This window comes from Bombina bombina, chromosome 7 (assembly GCF_027579735.1).
Source record: "Bombina bombina isolate aBomBom1 chromosome 7, aBomBom1.pri, whole genome shotgun sequence".
Classification (NCBI taxonomy): Eukaryota; Metazoa; Chordata; class Amphibia; order Anura; family Bombinatoridae; genus Bombina; species Bombina bombina.
The window spans coordinates 102,965,008-102,981,859 of record NC_069505.1 but is presented as its reverse complement, the minus strand read 5'-3'; the positions used below and the strand labels follow the sequence as shown (position 1 = coordinate 102,981,859).

The window sequence follows — 16,852 nt, the reverse complement described above, 5'->3', positions numbered from 1 at the left end:
CTGAAATTGCGAAAGGAACGAAAATTGGACTTATTCTTAGCCTTGAAAGGCCTATCCTGTGGGAGGGCATGGCCCTTTCCCCCAGTGATGTCTGAAATAATTTCTTTCAATTCTGGCCCAAAAAGGGTCTTACCTTTGAAAGGGATATTAAGCAATTTTGTCTTGGAAGATACATCCGCTGACCAAGACTTTAGCCAGAGCGCTCTGCGCGCCACAATTGCAAACCCTGAATTTTTCGCCGCTAATCGCGCTAACTGCAAAGCGGCGTATAAAATAAAGGAATTAGCTAACTTAAGTGCGTGAATTCTGTCCATGACTTCCTCATACGGAGTCTCCCTACTGAGCGACTTTTCCAGTTCCTTGAACCAGAACCACGCCGCTGTAGTGACAGGAATAATGCACGAAATAGGTTGAAGGAGGTAACCTTGCTGTACAAAAATCTTTTTAAGCAAACCCTCTAATTTTTTATCCATAGGATCTTTGAAAGCACAATTGTCCTCAATGGGAATGGTTGTGGGTTTGGCTAGTGTAGAAACTGCCCCCTCGACCTTAGGGACTGTTTGCCATATGTCCTTCCTGGGGTCGACCATAGGGAACAATTTCTTAAATATAGGAGGAGGGACAAAAGGTATGCCTGGCTTCTCCCACTCCTTATTCACTATGTCCGCCACCCGTTTAGGTATCGGAAAGGCATCAGGGTGCACCGGGACATCTAGGAACTTGTCCATCTTGCACAAGTTTTCTGGGTAGTAGATAGGACCTCCTTAAGTAATGCGCGGAGATGCTCTGATTTAAATTTAAATGTCACAACATCAGGTTCTGCCTGCTGAGAAATTCTTCCTGTATCAGAAATTTCTCCATCTGAGAAACCCTCCCTCACTGCCACTTCAGACTGGTGTGAGGGTATGACAGAAAAATTATCATCAGCGCCCTCCTGCTCTACAGTGTTTAAAACAGAGCAATCGCACTTTCTCTGAAATGCTGGCATTTTGGATAAAATATTAGCTATGGAGTTATCCATTACTGCCGTCAATTGTTGCATAGTAACAAGCATTGGCGCGCTAGAAGTACTAGGGGTCGCCTGTGCGGGCATAACTGGTATAGACACAGAAGGAGAAGATGTAGAACTATCTCTACTTCCTTCATCTGAGGAATCATCCTGGGCAACCTTACTATTTGTGACAATACTGTCCTTACTGTGTTTGGACGCTATGGCACAATTATCACATATATTTGAAGGGGGAACCACATTGGCTTCCATACATACAGAACATGATCTATCAGAAGGTACAGACATGTTAAACAGGCTTAAACTGGTTAATAAAGTACAAAAACCGTTTTAAAACAAAACCGTTACTGTCTCTTTAAATGTTAAACAGGGCACACTTTATTACTAAATATGTGAAAAACTATGAAGGAATTATCCAATCTTTACCAAATTTTCACCACAGTGTCTTAATGCATTCAAAGTATTGCACCCCAATTTTCAAGCTGTTAACCCTTAAAATGTGGAAACCGGAGCCTTTTGCAATTTTAACCCCACTACAATCCCAGCCACAGCCTTTGTTGTGACTTCAACTATCCCAGGGGGGTATTTCAAGCCTTCTAGGAACTTTTTCAGTGGACACCAGACCCTCTCACATGCATCTGCATGCACTGTACTTAAAAGAAACTGCACAATAATGGCGCGAAAATGAGGCTCTGCCTAATACAGTGAAAGGCCCTTCCTGACTTCGAAGGTGTCTTAACTAGTGCCTGGTGATAAAAAACGTTCCCCAAATAATAAAAGTGTGAAATCCACTTCAAACTTTAAATAAAAACTTAAATAAACAATCGATTTAGCCCTTAAGAGTGTCCACCAGTTAATAGCCCATAATAAGCCCTTTATTCTTTCTAAGTCTAAGAAAATGGCTTACCGATCCCCATGAGGGAAAAATGACAGCCTTCCAGCATTACACAGTCTTGTTAGAAAATGGCTAGTCATACCTTGAGCAGAAAAGTCTGCAAACTGTTCCCCCCAACTGAAGTTCTCTCATCTCAACAGTCCTGTGTGGGAACAGCAATCGATTTTAGTTACTGCTGCTAAAATCATACTCCTCTTTTAAACAGAACTCTTCATCTCTTTCTGTTTCAGAGTAAATAGTACATACCAGCACTATTTTAAAATAAACTCTTGATAGAAGAAATAAAAAACTACAACTAACACCACAAACTCCTCACCATCCCCGTGGAGATGCTACTTGTTCAGAGCGGCAAGGAGAATGACTGGGGGGCGGAGCCAGAGGGGGAGCTATATGGACAGCTCTTGCTGTGTGCTCTCCTTGCCTTTCCCTGTAGGGGAGGAGAATATCCCACAAGTAATGGATGACGCCGTGGACCGGACACACCAATGTTGGAGAAATAAGACTTACTTACCCCAAGACACTCATCTACATATAGTAGATAGCCAAACCAGTACTGAAACGAGAATCAGTAGAGGTAATGGTATATAAGAGTATATCGTCGATCTGAAAAGGGAGGTAGAAGAAATCTCTACGACCGATAACAGAGAACCTATTAAATAGATCCCCTAGAGGAAGACCATTGAATTCAAATAGGCAATACTCTCTTCACATCCCTCTGACATTCACTGCACTCTGAGAGGAAAACCGGGCTTCAGCCTGCTGCGAAGCGCATAACAACGTAGAATCTAGCACAAACTTACTTCACCACCTCCATGGGAGGCAAAGTTTGTAAAACTGAATTGTGGGTGTGGTGAGGGGTGTATTTATAGGCATTTTGAGGTTTGGGAAACTTTGCCCCTTCTGGTAGGAATGTATATCCCATACGTCACTAGTTCATGGACTCTTGCTAATTACATGAAAGAAATTAGAATTCTGGCAACCCTTAGGTCTATTCATCTTGTCCTGAGGTAGGAAAGATCTCTTTCCACCCGTAATTTCGAAAATGATCTCAGCCAGACAAGGACCAAATAAAGTCTTACCTTTTTAAGGTAAAGACAGAAGCTTGGACTTGGAAGTTACATCAGCAGAACAAGATTTTAACCACAGAGCTCTGCGAGCTAGAACTGCAAGACTAAGCGCTTGCATGTTGGCATCACAGATAAAAGTATTGGCTAACTTAAGAGCCTTGATCCTATCCTGGATCTCCTCTATATGATTCAGTCATACAAAGTAGCAAGTAACTCCTTCAGAAGTAACCAGAGGTGTTCTAGTTTAAACCTAAAATTAACCTCCTCTGAGTCTGTAGATTTCTCCACTATATAGAGCCAGAATCTGAAATTTCACCCTCAGAAGCCACTGAGGTATCATCATCATCAGATAACTGAGAGACTGACCAACGCCGACTTAGCAGAGTCAGAACCCTTACTGAGAGAAATATTTTTAGACTTTCTTTTCCTCTTACTAGCAACTGGGAAAGCTGCTAAAACTGCAGAAGTAATCTGTGCTGCAAAGTCCACTGGTAAATAACCCCCCCAGGAGAATTGTGAGAGGAACTGCAGGGCACTGCATGTGAAACTGTTAAAGCTTGGGATGTTTGAAGGGAAAGCCCAGGCATTGCTAGGATAACACTATCCTGAGAGACAGAAGGCTTTGAGAAAGAAATCTTATCTTTAAATAATACGGTCTTATTTAGACATGAGGAGCAAAACTGCACAGGAGGAATAATATTAGCCTCCAAACAAAATAGAAATTTTTCAAAAGATCCCGTCTCTTCATTAGTGTCCATAACTAAAAGTAACCCGGTCACACAAGAAAATAACAAAATTAATTAAAAAAAATATTTTTTCTATTATGAGCAATTACATTTTTTAAACAATAGAAAATTTAGCACCGTAATTCCTCAGCTCTGCTGAGAGCTTAGCACTCCCTGAGCCAGTCGATCTATCCCACTAGCAGAGGAAACATTAATTACAGGACAGTAATTAATCAATTCTCCTCAGGAGTTGAAAAAAAAATTCCACACACGCTGCAGCAAACTCTGTTCTGATCGGAGAAACTGATAACCGGAAGTGCGGAGAAGCGGTCACGTGACCGCAATTAAAATGAACTGTGCCACAAGACTAAAAACCAGCGTGCAAGAAATAAATATATTAATGAATAGGGATTCGTAGTGCCCTGAAAACGAACTATCCCTCTTTCCAAAACATAGCTTTTATGCCCCAATAAACGTAATCTCTCTCAAATCCATAAAAAATAAATGAAAGATTTCTGCTTCACTTTAAAAATCTGTCAGCCTCATAACACCCTCTGTAATAGTATGCAGTGCCTCCAATAATATCTCTGATAAAAACATCTCTTAATAAAGAGATAGAGTCCCAAGAATAATATAATATTCCACAGAGGGATTAACCCTTAGAGTGCTGATACCTTCTAACCTTCGAAGGGAAAGCACTTACCTGTGGAATCCTGTCAGGCAGTGAATGGCTTCTAAGGTGTGACAGATTCCTCCACTATCAGGGACCTGTAGAAAAGAAAAGAGTAACCAACCCTGGCTTTCTATAATAGAGGCAGCAATAATGTTAGAAGCTAAGCAAAGACCACTTTGCTGTCTTCTAACTGCTAAAAGCCTACATTACTCTTACTAAAGAGATTGACATGGACACAGCTTGACCCCAATCCTTGCTTGCATGAAAAAGTACCCATAAAAGGATAAATATCTTCAGACACCATCTTCACACATCCTCCCATGACAGAGGCAAAGAGAATGACTGTGGATTATGGGTAGGGGAAGTGACACTTGGCAGCTCTGCTGGGATGCTCTTTGCCTCCGCTTGCTGGCCAGGAGTTGAATATCTCACTAGTAATTGGAATTTGTGGACTCTCCATGCCATAGGAAAGAAATATGATAATAGAAGTAAATGAGAAAGTTGTTTAAAACTGCATGCTCTATCTGAATCATGAAAGAAAACATTTGGGTTTCATTTTCCTTTAATAATGAATTTATATGCTCCAACCGGAAATTAAAAGGACACAGACAGAATATAATGCAGACACCCCTTGTCTAAAGTTAGTGATATGCTCAGCTGAGATGAGGCATATACAGAAACAGCTTTGAATACTAAGTAGAGAGAAGAAGAGCTGGCTTAATCAGCTGATCTGGCCCTATCCCTAATAAGTCCAGAGACCCGAGTGGCACTAGATTGTCCAATAATAAGTCAGACATTATAGGATAATATGCACAACTGAGTATGGCCAGACCCCTGGAGGGTGAGGGAAAAACAATGACCCAGAAACTAGGCACACCCAGCATAAAAGCATTTAACAGAAAACTGCTAGTAAGTGAGCATGCAGTGTGGGTGACAGTGAGAAAGGGATCTGCATACTAATAATGCCAGTACTGCTACACTCTTAAAGATAAATGAACTTAAGTGCCTAATATCCTCAGGCCATGTACAGATGCTCAGGGAACATCCAGTGAATGTTCTACTTCCTCTACCTTACATAATGGCAGTCACAGTCTGAATTCAGTAGAAGTTCCATCTGAAGAAGTGCAAGCACAGTTCCGATAATCTAGATTGGAGTCACTCACTGTAGACAAGGGGAATGGAAGATAATCTGGATTTAAACTGTTGGTCCAGTGACATTTCCACAATAGAAAGAGATTTCTCACTTCCTGACAGAACGGACTTTGTTAACCCCCTCTGTTGAAGAGGCACTTCTGAGGGAGAATAGAAGTCTCAAATACGTTCGAGAACCCCAATCTATCAACAGGAAGACAGAGCATTTCTTTAGTTTCACCTTCTACATGCTAGAGGGAAACGTAATAGAGAAATGCTGGGAGATCAAGTGGGGTAAATGTTCTGCAATATAGGAGTGTTCTGCCCCTTCCTGGCAGTCAGGAAGTATATCCCCACATGGGATGATTGGTCAATTCTCAGCATCATTTGAAAGGAAATATTTTACTAAAAGATCTTTCCCTCTTCTCTCTCTCCCAATGCATCAAATATCACAAATTCAGTAATAAATACAATGGAGAGTGAAATGTCTTAATTTACTGGCTTTATTTATATGCATGATACCTAGGTATCCTCAACAGTGTGCATGTCTTAGCTGACATATGGACACTCCTAAGCCTACTTCTGTAAAATCTCATTGAAAGGGGCCAAGTTTCCATATAAGAATAAGAAAAGAGTTAAGTTTGATGATGGAACTAAACTAGAAAGCGTTTTACTTCTACATTGTATGCTTTTATCTGAATGAGGACATTCTCATGTCCCTTTATGGATTATTTGCCTGTAAGACTAGTAACTGCCATGGAGTGAAAACACAAAAGAGAGTGAAGTACACAATACATCTAATAAGCATTATCCTTACTGAGGTTTTCTCACAGTCTTTAACCCCTTAACAACACAAACATACCATCTATGTTGTGTGTCCTTATTGGGCTTTCAACCCTGTAATAGCATAGGTCTCGACAACAGTGGCTAGATGCACAATAACTTGCCTCCCTCCATGAGGCATTCCAAAATAGTACTGTATCCCCTCTATTGGCAAAAGCGATGCTATTTAAAGGAGCTGCGGGCAGAGGATCGATGTTATGTTTACCATAACACAAAGGTAAGTCATTTAAAAAATAAGAATCTTAGTAAACTCTAATGATTTAATGTGCCCCTGTTTTTAAGATTACTTTTTGATCCTGGGCTTGAATTCATTAAAGTTTACATTCACTTTAACCCCTTAGAGTATACAGGGTATGTTGCCTTTCGTTAACGAGTTAACCTCATTTAAAACCCATGGAGCATCCCCCTGCAGCTGTAATTTGCTTGTGAAACCATGTAAACCAAAATGGAGAATATTTGTCAGGTATTTACTACTGGCCTATACATTACATCACAGAGATGTGATACAGGAAATGTCATTTTATCAGTGCAAAGATTGACAGTTGTGTCTGATAAATGCGCATGGGTCTATTATTTATTATTTATGTTTGGTTTGTTTATTAAACAGGGAACCAAATCTTTACTCTCACTGTAAAATGAAAGCAGGATGTAAGGGAAAGAATGAGGCTATAAAAAGTGCCTACACTGGCATTTCTATTTAAACATATAGGAGGTGAGCATAGAGAAGATTTGACCGACAGTGGCATTTATCCCAAAATATTTTGTCTTATGTTGATCTTGTTATTTAACAGAGGACAAGTCAAGCAGTTTAGTGTAACCTAAAATATAAGTTCAAAGACTTTGGATAATGAGGGATTCATCACAATGTAATAAACTTAGTTTTTTCCGCAGCTAATAAAATAAGAATAAAGTAAAATCACTTCTCATTTTTACCAATTTAGCATGTTTGTCTGGCTTAAGTTGCTGTTGGTCCAACTTGCCCTGTAGCTCCATTAGCAGCTGGCGAAAGGATTCATTTTTCCGCACATCCAAGACAGAAGTGCAATGTGGCATCAGGAGATTACCCCCTGAGTCTAGCAGCTTTGATACAGTTGGGCTGTTACTGTGCAAACAAAAGAAAAATAGAGCAGTATTATTTAATAAACAGTGTTTACTTACTATACAAATAACTGTGATGGCAGAAAGCTAAGAAGAAATACTTGTCTAAATGAAACAGAAGGGGTAGTAAAGTTCTTTTTTTTTTTCTTTGTTACGTCTAAACAGGTTACTTTAATATTTATTATAGCTTTGGATGGTCTTGTTCTGAAGAAAACTAGAAATGAAATACAAATGTAGCAACGGCTATATATTGGCCTATATCCCAGGATAATACTCAACATTGAGAAACCCACCCTCCTAAGCAGGGTGATTGGACAGAAAATTGCTGCTCCTTATTTTACTTACAGGTAAATTAACAGAACAGGTTGGACAACAAGTGGCGGGAAACTGCATACAAAAAGAGAACCGCTCTACCAGGAACGAACAACAGCTCAGTAGTTTTTTCTATGGCGTGATTGGACAGAAAATTGCTGCACCTAATTTTACTAACAGGTGCCTCTCCTTACTAACCTGCTTAGTAAATGAGCAGAACAGGTTGGACAACAAGTGGCGGGAAACTGCATACAAAGAGAGAAGCGCTCTACCAGGAATGAACAACAGCTCAGTAGCTTGTTCTTTGGCGTGATTGGACAGAAAAGTGCTGCACCTAATTTTACTAACAGGTGCCTCCCCTTACTAACCTGCTTAGTAAATGAGCAGAACAGGTTGGACAACAAGTGGCGGGAAACTGCATACAAAGAGAGAAGTGCTCTACCAGGAACGAACAGCAGCTCAGTAGTTTTTTCTATGGCGAGTTACCACCTAGGAGCAGCCTCTTTTAGCCCAGTTGTGCTATTCACAGAGGGAATCTTTCCAGAAGTAAATCAGTCTGATCCCGCCAAGTAAGATTAGTCCAGCCCCGAAATACCAGGCAATTCTCCTCTGAACAAGGAACATGACAACCCCAGACAATCGTTTCGGCCTCCTATGGGCCTCGTCAGTGAGGTGCAGCCATATTCCTCTAAGCACACTGGGCAAGGAGCCCACGTCTGGTTTCCCCCAACAACCTTAGGGAGACCTCCCCAGGGTCATAATACAAATTCATACAAAAGAGAAGCACTCTACCAGGAATGAACAACAGCTCAGTAGCTTGTTCTATGGCGTGATTGGACAGAAAATTGCTGCACCTAATTTTACTAACAGGTGCCTCCCCTTACTAACCTGCTTAGTCAATGACCAGAACAGGTTGGACAACAAGTGGCGGGAAGTGGTAAGTATTGTCTATGGATAAAGAAATGTCTGTATTTTGGATTCAGTATGTGGTTATCTTGGCTTACATCAACACACCACCAGTGAGATGTACACAAAGTACAAAGTTGTGTGAGAAAAAGTACAAATAAAAATTATGCTTCAAAATGATTTATTGTGACATAACATAATTCATTATTTTGTTACTGCTGACTGTCAAACCTGCAGAGCATCAAATTCACCTTATACTGAAATTCAATGGATTTTCAGAACACCACCTGACAGATCAGAAAGTGACGCATCTGCTTCCTTTGCACACAAAAAACTATCCTTGCAGAATAAGCCCATCTAGAACTGAAGCTCCTTTTCCAACATGACAATGCACTTAGTAGTGTTGACTGTTAAAAGACCATTACTGTAACCATGTGGAATAAAAGACATATTTTTGTTTCCAGTCATTTATGGAAGCATATGGCAAAATCCAGTCAATGCTATGGTTTACCATGTATTGTCTTCTTATGTGGACAATAGGAAGGTAAAATATTCTGTGAACTATGAACATCTGAAACAACCTCAGTTAACAGTTCTGGAACTGTACACATTACCACCTTGTATTTACTGAATATTACATAATTTTCTATCGAAAGCACTTGCCGTTCTGAAACACTCTTTACCAAGGAGATCTGCAAAAGACTCAAAGTAAACTTTTGACAGTGCATCCAGTACCGTAAGACGGTACTAAGAAGGTAACAGATCTCTTTAAAACATGACCAAATCCAGTGTAATTCCTTGAGTAGCTGAAATAGACTTGAACTTTGAAGTTGCTGGAGCAGAGACCATGCAGATAACCATCATGCAAAAGTTTAAAGGGACAGATATATGTTAAAGGGACAGTGTATTGTAAAATTGGTTTCAACTTAAAAGGTACAGTCTAGTCAAAATTAAACTTTCATGATTAAGAAAGGGCATACAATTTTAAACTATTTTCCAATTTACTTTTATCACCAAATTTTTTATTCTCTTGGTATTCTTAGTTGAAAGCTAAACCCAAGTAGGCTCATATGATAATGTCTAAGCCCTTGAAGGCCGCCTATATTTACTAGGTTTTAACAGCAATTTCAAGGAATAGGAACCACATTGAAATTCTAGTATTGGAAAATGAATAATTTATATTACCCCACTTTTCAGGAGAGTTTTCCAATTCTGAAAATTTGAAGTGCACACTGCCGACTTCACAAGCCTAACCTTGCTTTATAGCTTTTCTTAATTGGTCTCAGCAGAAAACAACTGCAAATCAATAGAGTTTTGCTAACAAAATAACAGTGGTTAGCCTTGTCTACTCTAATCGATCGGCTCCTCCAAATAAAAAAAGTGTTGGGGAGGTTGGGAGGGATAGCAGCCAATAAAAAACTATTGCAGCAAAATGCCTCAATGTTCAAAATGTGCTTACAATTGTCTGGTATTGCAAGACCACAGAACAGTCTTATAATTATAAAGTGATTTTTGTCCATGTAGAAAAGTTTAATTAAAGGGACTTTCAACTTGAAAATGTATATTGTTTAAAAAGATAGATAATCCCTTTATTATCCATTCCCCAGTTTTGCACAACCAACACAGTTATATTTATATACTTTTTACCTCTGTGATTACTTTCTATCTAAGACTCGACTCTGCAGACGGACCCTTTAACTCAGTTCTTTTGAGAGAGTTGCATTTTAGCCAATCAGTGCTGACTCATAAATAATTCCACAGGAGTGAGCAAAATGTTATCTATTTTGCACACATGAACTAGTGCCATCTTAACTGTGAAATACTGTCAAAATGCAAAAGAAACAGTTTAGAAATCATTTTTTTTCAGGTATCAAAATGCACTGAGATAAGAGGTGGCCTTCAAGAGCTTAGAAATCGGCATATGAGCCTACCTAGGTTTAGCTTTAAAAAAGAATAGTATACCAAGAAAACAAAGCAAATTTGATGATGATTTTGACTTTACTGTCCCTTTAAAAGCTGCTCTTATATACACAAGATATTTAGCATTTAACATTAGGTAGCTAACACCACAACAAACTATGTATAGAACAAACACTTGTTTAAAGTTATATTAAACTTAACATGTTACAAATATTTGGGACTTTAATTGATCACTTCTAATAAAGATGCAATGACTTACATTTTAATCTAGCCATTATGTTATAATACTATGTGCTCTGTCTGCCTACTTCAAATCTCATATTCTTTGTGAGCTAGCGGTTTGAACTGTTGTCCAATTGGTCCTCTAGCTACAAAAAAAGTGCCGTATGGCTAGAACGCCGATTGGAGAACAGATCAAACCTCTAGCTCACAAAAAATATGAGTTTTGAAGTGGGTGGACAGAGCATAGAGTATTAGAACGGCACGGCTAGATAAAGTAAGTTACAGCGCATCATCATTAGAAGTGATCCATTAAAGTCCTTGCAAAATATTGCTTGGATTTTAGACCTTATTTTAAAACGTCAAGTTTACCATCACTTTAATAAATACTTAGTTATACACTAAGTACCTTATAGCATGTATACATAGACCCACACTTTAGTACAGAAGCCAGCACCCTATTTATTAATAATACACAGACATAACTGAGGAATAAAATATGTAGCCTCTAAAACAATGTATTTGTAGACCTTATGCAAGTGTATTATTAAAGGGACAGTAAAGTCAAAATTAAACTTTCATTATTCAGATAGAGCATGCAAGTTTAAATAACTTTCCAATGTACTTCTGTGATGTAATTTGCTTCACACTCTTGGTATCTTTAGTTGAAAAGTATACCTAGGTAGGCTGAGGGAGCAGCAGTGCACTAATTGGAGGTAGCTGCTGATTGGTGGCTGCACATAAATGTCTTGTTACTGGTTCACGAGATATCATCAGTTAGCTCCCATTAGTGCACTGCTGCTCCTAAAGCAAAATATATCTAGAAAATAAAGCAAATTTAACAATAGAAGTACATTGGAAAGTATAAAATCGCATTCTCTATCAGAATTGTGAAAGAAAAATGTTGGGTTTCATACCCCTTAAATACGGGAACATATTGACCAGTAGAAATTTATTCTAGGCTTGCGAGAACTTTTGCAAAATTGCAGCACATGGAGCACGTTTGTTGTCAAAATGTTTATTTTATTGTATCATTAACCTACAGATCAGATACTTACCCCAAGACATTGGGTACAAGAGGTAGATGATAAGTTGGAAGCTCTTCAGAAGAAGGTATTGTTGGGAATCTTTTGGAGCACTCATATTTTTTGGGCCATAAACTTTCCTGTGAAGGAAAAAAAACTTTTTCATATTGGTAAATTCTCAATTGTTTGCGAATGGGTAAACTACAATAATAAAATTAGATTTAAGTTTTGAATGAACTGAAAGATGCAGCAATGTAGAACATTCATCAACAAACTAGAATTCTATAATAAATCACAAACTGTACATTACTTCTTGCAAACTTGAGAAAACAAAATTTATGCTTACCTGATCAATTTCTTTCTTTCCGGGCATGGAGAGTCCACAACGTCATTCCAATTACTAATGGGATATTCAACTCCTGGCCAGCAGGAGGAGGCAAAGAGCACCCCAGCAAAGCTGTCAAGTGTAACTTCCCTTACCCATAATCTCAAGTCATTCAGCCGAAGGAAGATGGAAAAAGAAGAAACACAAGGGTGAAAAGGTCCCTGAGGTTTACTCAAAAATTAATGAAATTATCATTTAAAAAGAGGACGGGGTCGTGGACTCTCCATGTCCGGAAAGAAAGAAATTTATCAGGTAAGCAAAAATGTTGTTTTGTTTCCTATGGCATGGAAAGTCCACAACGTCATTCCAATTACTAGTGGGAACCAATACCCAAGTTAGAGGACATGGAATGAACAGGGAGAGAGAACAAGGCAGGAGGACCTAAACAGAAGGCACCACCACTTGAAGAACCTTTCTTCCAAAAGAGGCCGAGGCAAAAGTATCAAATTTGTAGAATTTGGAAAAAGTATGCAAAGAGGACTATGTTGCCGCCTTGCAAATCTGTTCCACAGAAGCTTAATTTTTGAAGGCCCAAGATGAGGAAACAGCCCAAGTGGAATGAGCTGTAATTCTCTCAGGAGGCTGCTGTCTAGCAGTCTCATAAGCAAAACAAATTATACTCCTTAACCAGAGGGAAAGAGTAGTAGAAGTGGCCTTCTGACCCTTACACTTTCCAGAGAAAACAACAAACAGGGCAGAAGATTGCCGAAAATCTTTAGTAGCTTGTAAGTAAAATTTAAGAGCACGCACAACATCCAAGTTATGCAAAAGACATTCCTTATGAGAAGAAGGATTAGGACAAAAAGGAGGAACAACAATTTCCTGATTAATATTTCGATCCAACACCACCTTAGGGAGAACCCCCAATTTAGTACGAAGGACCGCCTTATCTACATGAAAAATAAGGTAGTGGAATCACACTGCAGAGCTAAATGCTCAGAAACTCTGCAAGCGGAAGAAATAGCAAGGAGAAACAAGATAACTTTATATCAACGACATGCATCAGCTCAAACGGAGCCTGCTGCAAAACTTTACGCACTAGGTTAAGGCTCCAAGGAGGAGCAACAGGTTTAAACACAGGCCTGATTCTGACCAAGGCCTGAACAAAAGCTTGAACATCTGGTAATTCTGCCAGACGTTTGTGCAAAAGGATAGACAGTGCAGAAATCTGACCCTTCAGAGTACTGACTGACAACCCTTTCTCCAGGCCATCCTAAAGAAAAGATAACATTTGGGGAATCCTCATTCGACTCCAAGAAAAACCTTTAGCTTCACACCAAAAAATGTATTTATGCCATATCTTATGGTAAATCCTATGAGTAACAGGTTTACGAGCCTGAAACATAGTATCAATGACTGCCTCCGAAAAACCACGTCTAGACAGGACTAGGCGTTCCTTCCTCAGCGGTAACCTTCAAGGTGGAAGACAAGACATCTTCACCAGATCCGCAAACCAGATCCTGCGAGGCCAGGCAGGAGTTATTAGAATAACAGACACTCTCTCCTGCTTGATACGAGCAACGACTCGTGGAAGGAGAGCAAACGGAGGAAACAGGTAGGCTAGCCCGAAATCCCAAGAGACCACCAGAGCATCTATCAGAGCGGCCTGAGGATCTCGACCTTGAACCGTACGTTGGAAGATTGGTGTTTTGACGAGACGCCATCAGATCCAACTCCGGAACCCCCCACATGAGTGTTATCTGAGAGAACACTTCGAGATGGATAGCCCACTACCCAGGATGAAAAGTCAGTTTGCTCAGAAAATCTGCTTACCAATTGTCCACTCCTGGAATGTGGATGGCAGATATCCCGAGATCACAGGCCCTGAGCTTTCAGAGAACCCCAAACAGCTCCCCAGCCTGACAGGCTAGCATCCGTAGTTACAATCACCCAGGAAGGTCTCTGGAAGCAAGTACCCCGAGACAGATGTTCCTGTGAAATCCACCACGAGAGAGTATCTTGTTAGGGGGTCCAGATTTATCCTCTGTGATAAAGCTGAATGGTCTCAGTTCCATTGACGGAGTATGCAAAGCTGCAACGGTCGCAGATGGAACCGAGCAAAAGGAATGATGTCCATGGAAGCCACCATTAGACAAAATCACCTCCATGCATTGAGCCACTGATGGGCGAAAAGCAGACTGGAGGGAGAGGCAACAAGTTTGGATTTTCTGACGTCTGTTAGGAAAATCATCATGGACAGGGAATCTATGATTGTCCCTAGGAAACACACTCTTGTAGTTGGAACTAGAGAACTCTTCTCCAAATTCACCTACCACCCGTGGGAACGTAGAAAAGACAAAATCTCTGTATGAGATTTTGCTAGTTGAAAAGATGACGCCTGACGCCTGTCATCTAGATAAGGCGCCACAGCAACTCCCTAGGATCTGATCACTGCCAATAGAGCTCCCAGAACCTTTGTGAATATTCTGGGATGTGTGGTAAGACCAAACAAAAGGGCAATAAACTGGAAATGCTTGTCTAGAAAGGCAAACCTTAGAAACTGGTAATGATCCCTCTGAATAGGAATGAGTAAATATACGCGTCCTTCAGGTCTATAGTCGTCATGAACTGACCTTTCTGAACCAATGGAAGAATGGAACGAATAGTTTCCATCTTAAAGGAAGGAATCCTGAGGAATTTGTTGAGGCATTTTAGCTCTAGGATGGGACGAAAAGCTTTGGGAACAACAAATAGATTTGAATAGAATCATAGACCTTGTTCCTCTAGAGGGACTGATACAATAACTCCCAGGGAGGAGAGATCCTTTACGCAATTTAAGAAGGCCTTCCTCTTTACCTGGTTTGAGGATAGTCTTGACAGGAGAAATCTGCCCCTTGGAGGGCAAGACTATCCTATTTTGTAACCCTGGGATACTATGCCCACAGCCGATGGATCTGGGACATCGCGTATCCAAGCCTGTTTAAAAAGAGAAAATCTGCCCCCCACCTGATCCAAAATCGGATCGGGGCTGACCCTTCATGCTGATTTAGAGTCAGTGGAAGGCTTTTTGTTTTGTTTTTCCCTTGTTCCAGGGCTGGCTGGATTTCCAAGTGGACCTGGATTGGTCTGTCTGTCCCTTAAAGTTGCTTAAAGGGATACTAAACCCAAATTGTGTCTTTCATGATTCAGGTACAGCATGCAATTTTAAGCAACTTTCTAATTCACTCCTATTATCAATTTTTCCTCGTTCACATGCTATCTTGATTTTAAAAAGCTAGACTGTAAGCTTAAGAGCCGTCCCATTTTTGGTTCAGCACCTGGGTAGCACTTGCTGATTGGTGACTAAATGTAGTAAACCAATCAGCAGGCGCTACCCAGGTGCTGAAGCAAAAATAGGTCGGCTCCTAACCTTACATTACTGCTATTTCAAATAAAGACAACAAGAGAACAAAGAAAATTTGATAATAGGAGCAAATGATAAAGTTGCTTAAAATTGCATGCTCTATCTGAATCATGAAAGAAAAAATTTGGGTATAGTATTTCTTTAAGGACCGATAATTAAAAGTCTGACGACCCTTAGGTCTATTATTCTTGTCCTGAGGTAGGAAAGATCCATTTCCACCAGTAATCTCAGAAATGATCTCTGCTAGACTAGGCCCTTCCCTTAGAAGGTAAAGCCAAAAGCTTGGCCTTTGAAGAAACATAAGCCGATTAAGATTTTAACCACAGAGCTCTGCGAGCTAGAACAGTGAGGCTAGACATCTTAGCTCCCAGTCTAATTACCTGCATGTTGGCATAACAGATAAAGGTATTGGCCAGTTTAAGAGCTTTGAACTTATCCTGAATCTCCTCTACTGTAGTCTCTTCTGAAATCAGATCAGACAAGGCATCTCACCAATAAGATGCTGCTCCCGCAACCGTAGCAATACTTGCCGCAGGTTGCCACTGTAATCCTTGATGGATGTACATATTTTTTTAAGTAAGCCTCTAGCTTCTTATCCATTGGATCCTTAAAAGAACAACTATCCTCTATATAAATGGTAGTTCTTTTAGCTAGAGTACAGATAGCTCCCTCTACTTTAGTTACAGTGCGCCATGAGTCCCGAAAGGAGTCAACAACAGGGAACATCTTACTGAAAAGGAAATTTATGCTTACCTGATAAATGTATTTCTTTTTCGATACGATGAGTCCACGGATTTCATCCTTACTTGTGGGATATCACCTCCTGGTCAGCAGGAGGAGGCAAAGAGCACCATAGCAGAGTTGTATAAATAGCTCCTCCCTTCCCTCCCAACCCAGTCATTCGACCGAAGTTAGGAAGAGAAAGGAAAAGCCAAGGTGCAGAGGTGTCTGAAGTTTAACAAAAATTTAATAACCTGTCTCATAAAACAGGGCAGGATGTGAACTCATCGTATCGAAAAATAAATAAATTTATCAGGTAAGCATAAATTTCCTTTTTCAAGATACGATGAGTCCACGGATTTCATCCCTACTTGTGGGATACAATACCAAAGCTATAGTACACGGATGAAACGGGAGGGACAAGACAGGAAACCTAAACGGAAGGCACCACTGCTTGAAGAACATTCACCCAAAAACAGCCTCCTTTGAGGCAAAGGTATCAAATTAGTAAAAAATTTGGAAAAAGTGTGTAGAGACGATCAAGTCGCAGCCTTGCAAATCCGTACAACAGAAGCAACATT

The 16,852-nt window shown here is 40.0% G+C and overlaps 1 protein-coding gene across 1 annotated transcript in view; it reads right to left on the bottom strand.

The window, feature by feature from the left end:
* The window catches only part of TTC17 (tetratricopeptide repeat domain 17), a 327,287-nt gene that overhangs the window by 202,218 nt on the left and 108,217 nt on the right, over positions 1 to 16,852 (bottom strand). Inside the window, exons 12-13 of the mRNA XM_053689293.1 lie at positions 11,857 to 11,963; positions 7,277 to 7,445 (exon numbers count right to left, since the gene is read on the bottom strand). Of these exons, the coding sequence (XP_053545268.1) occupies positions 7,277 to 7,445; positions 11,857 to 11,963 (276 nt within the window). The remainder of the gene's footprint in view (positions 1 to 7,276; positions 7,446 to 11,856; positions 11,964 to 16,852) is intronic.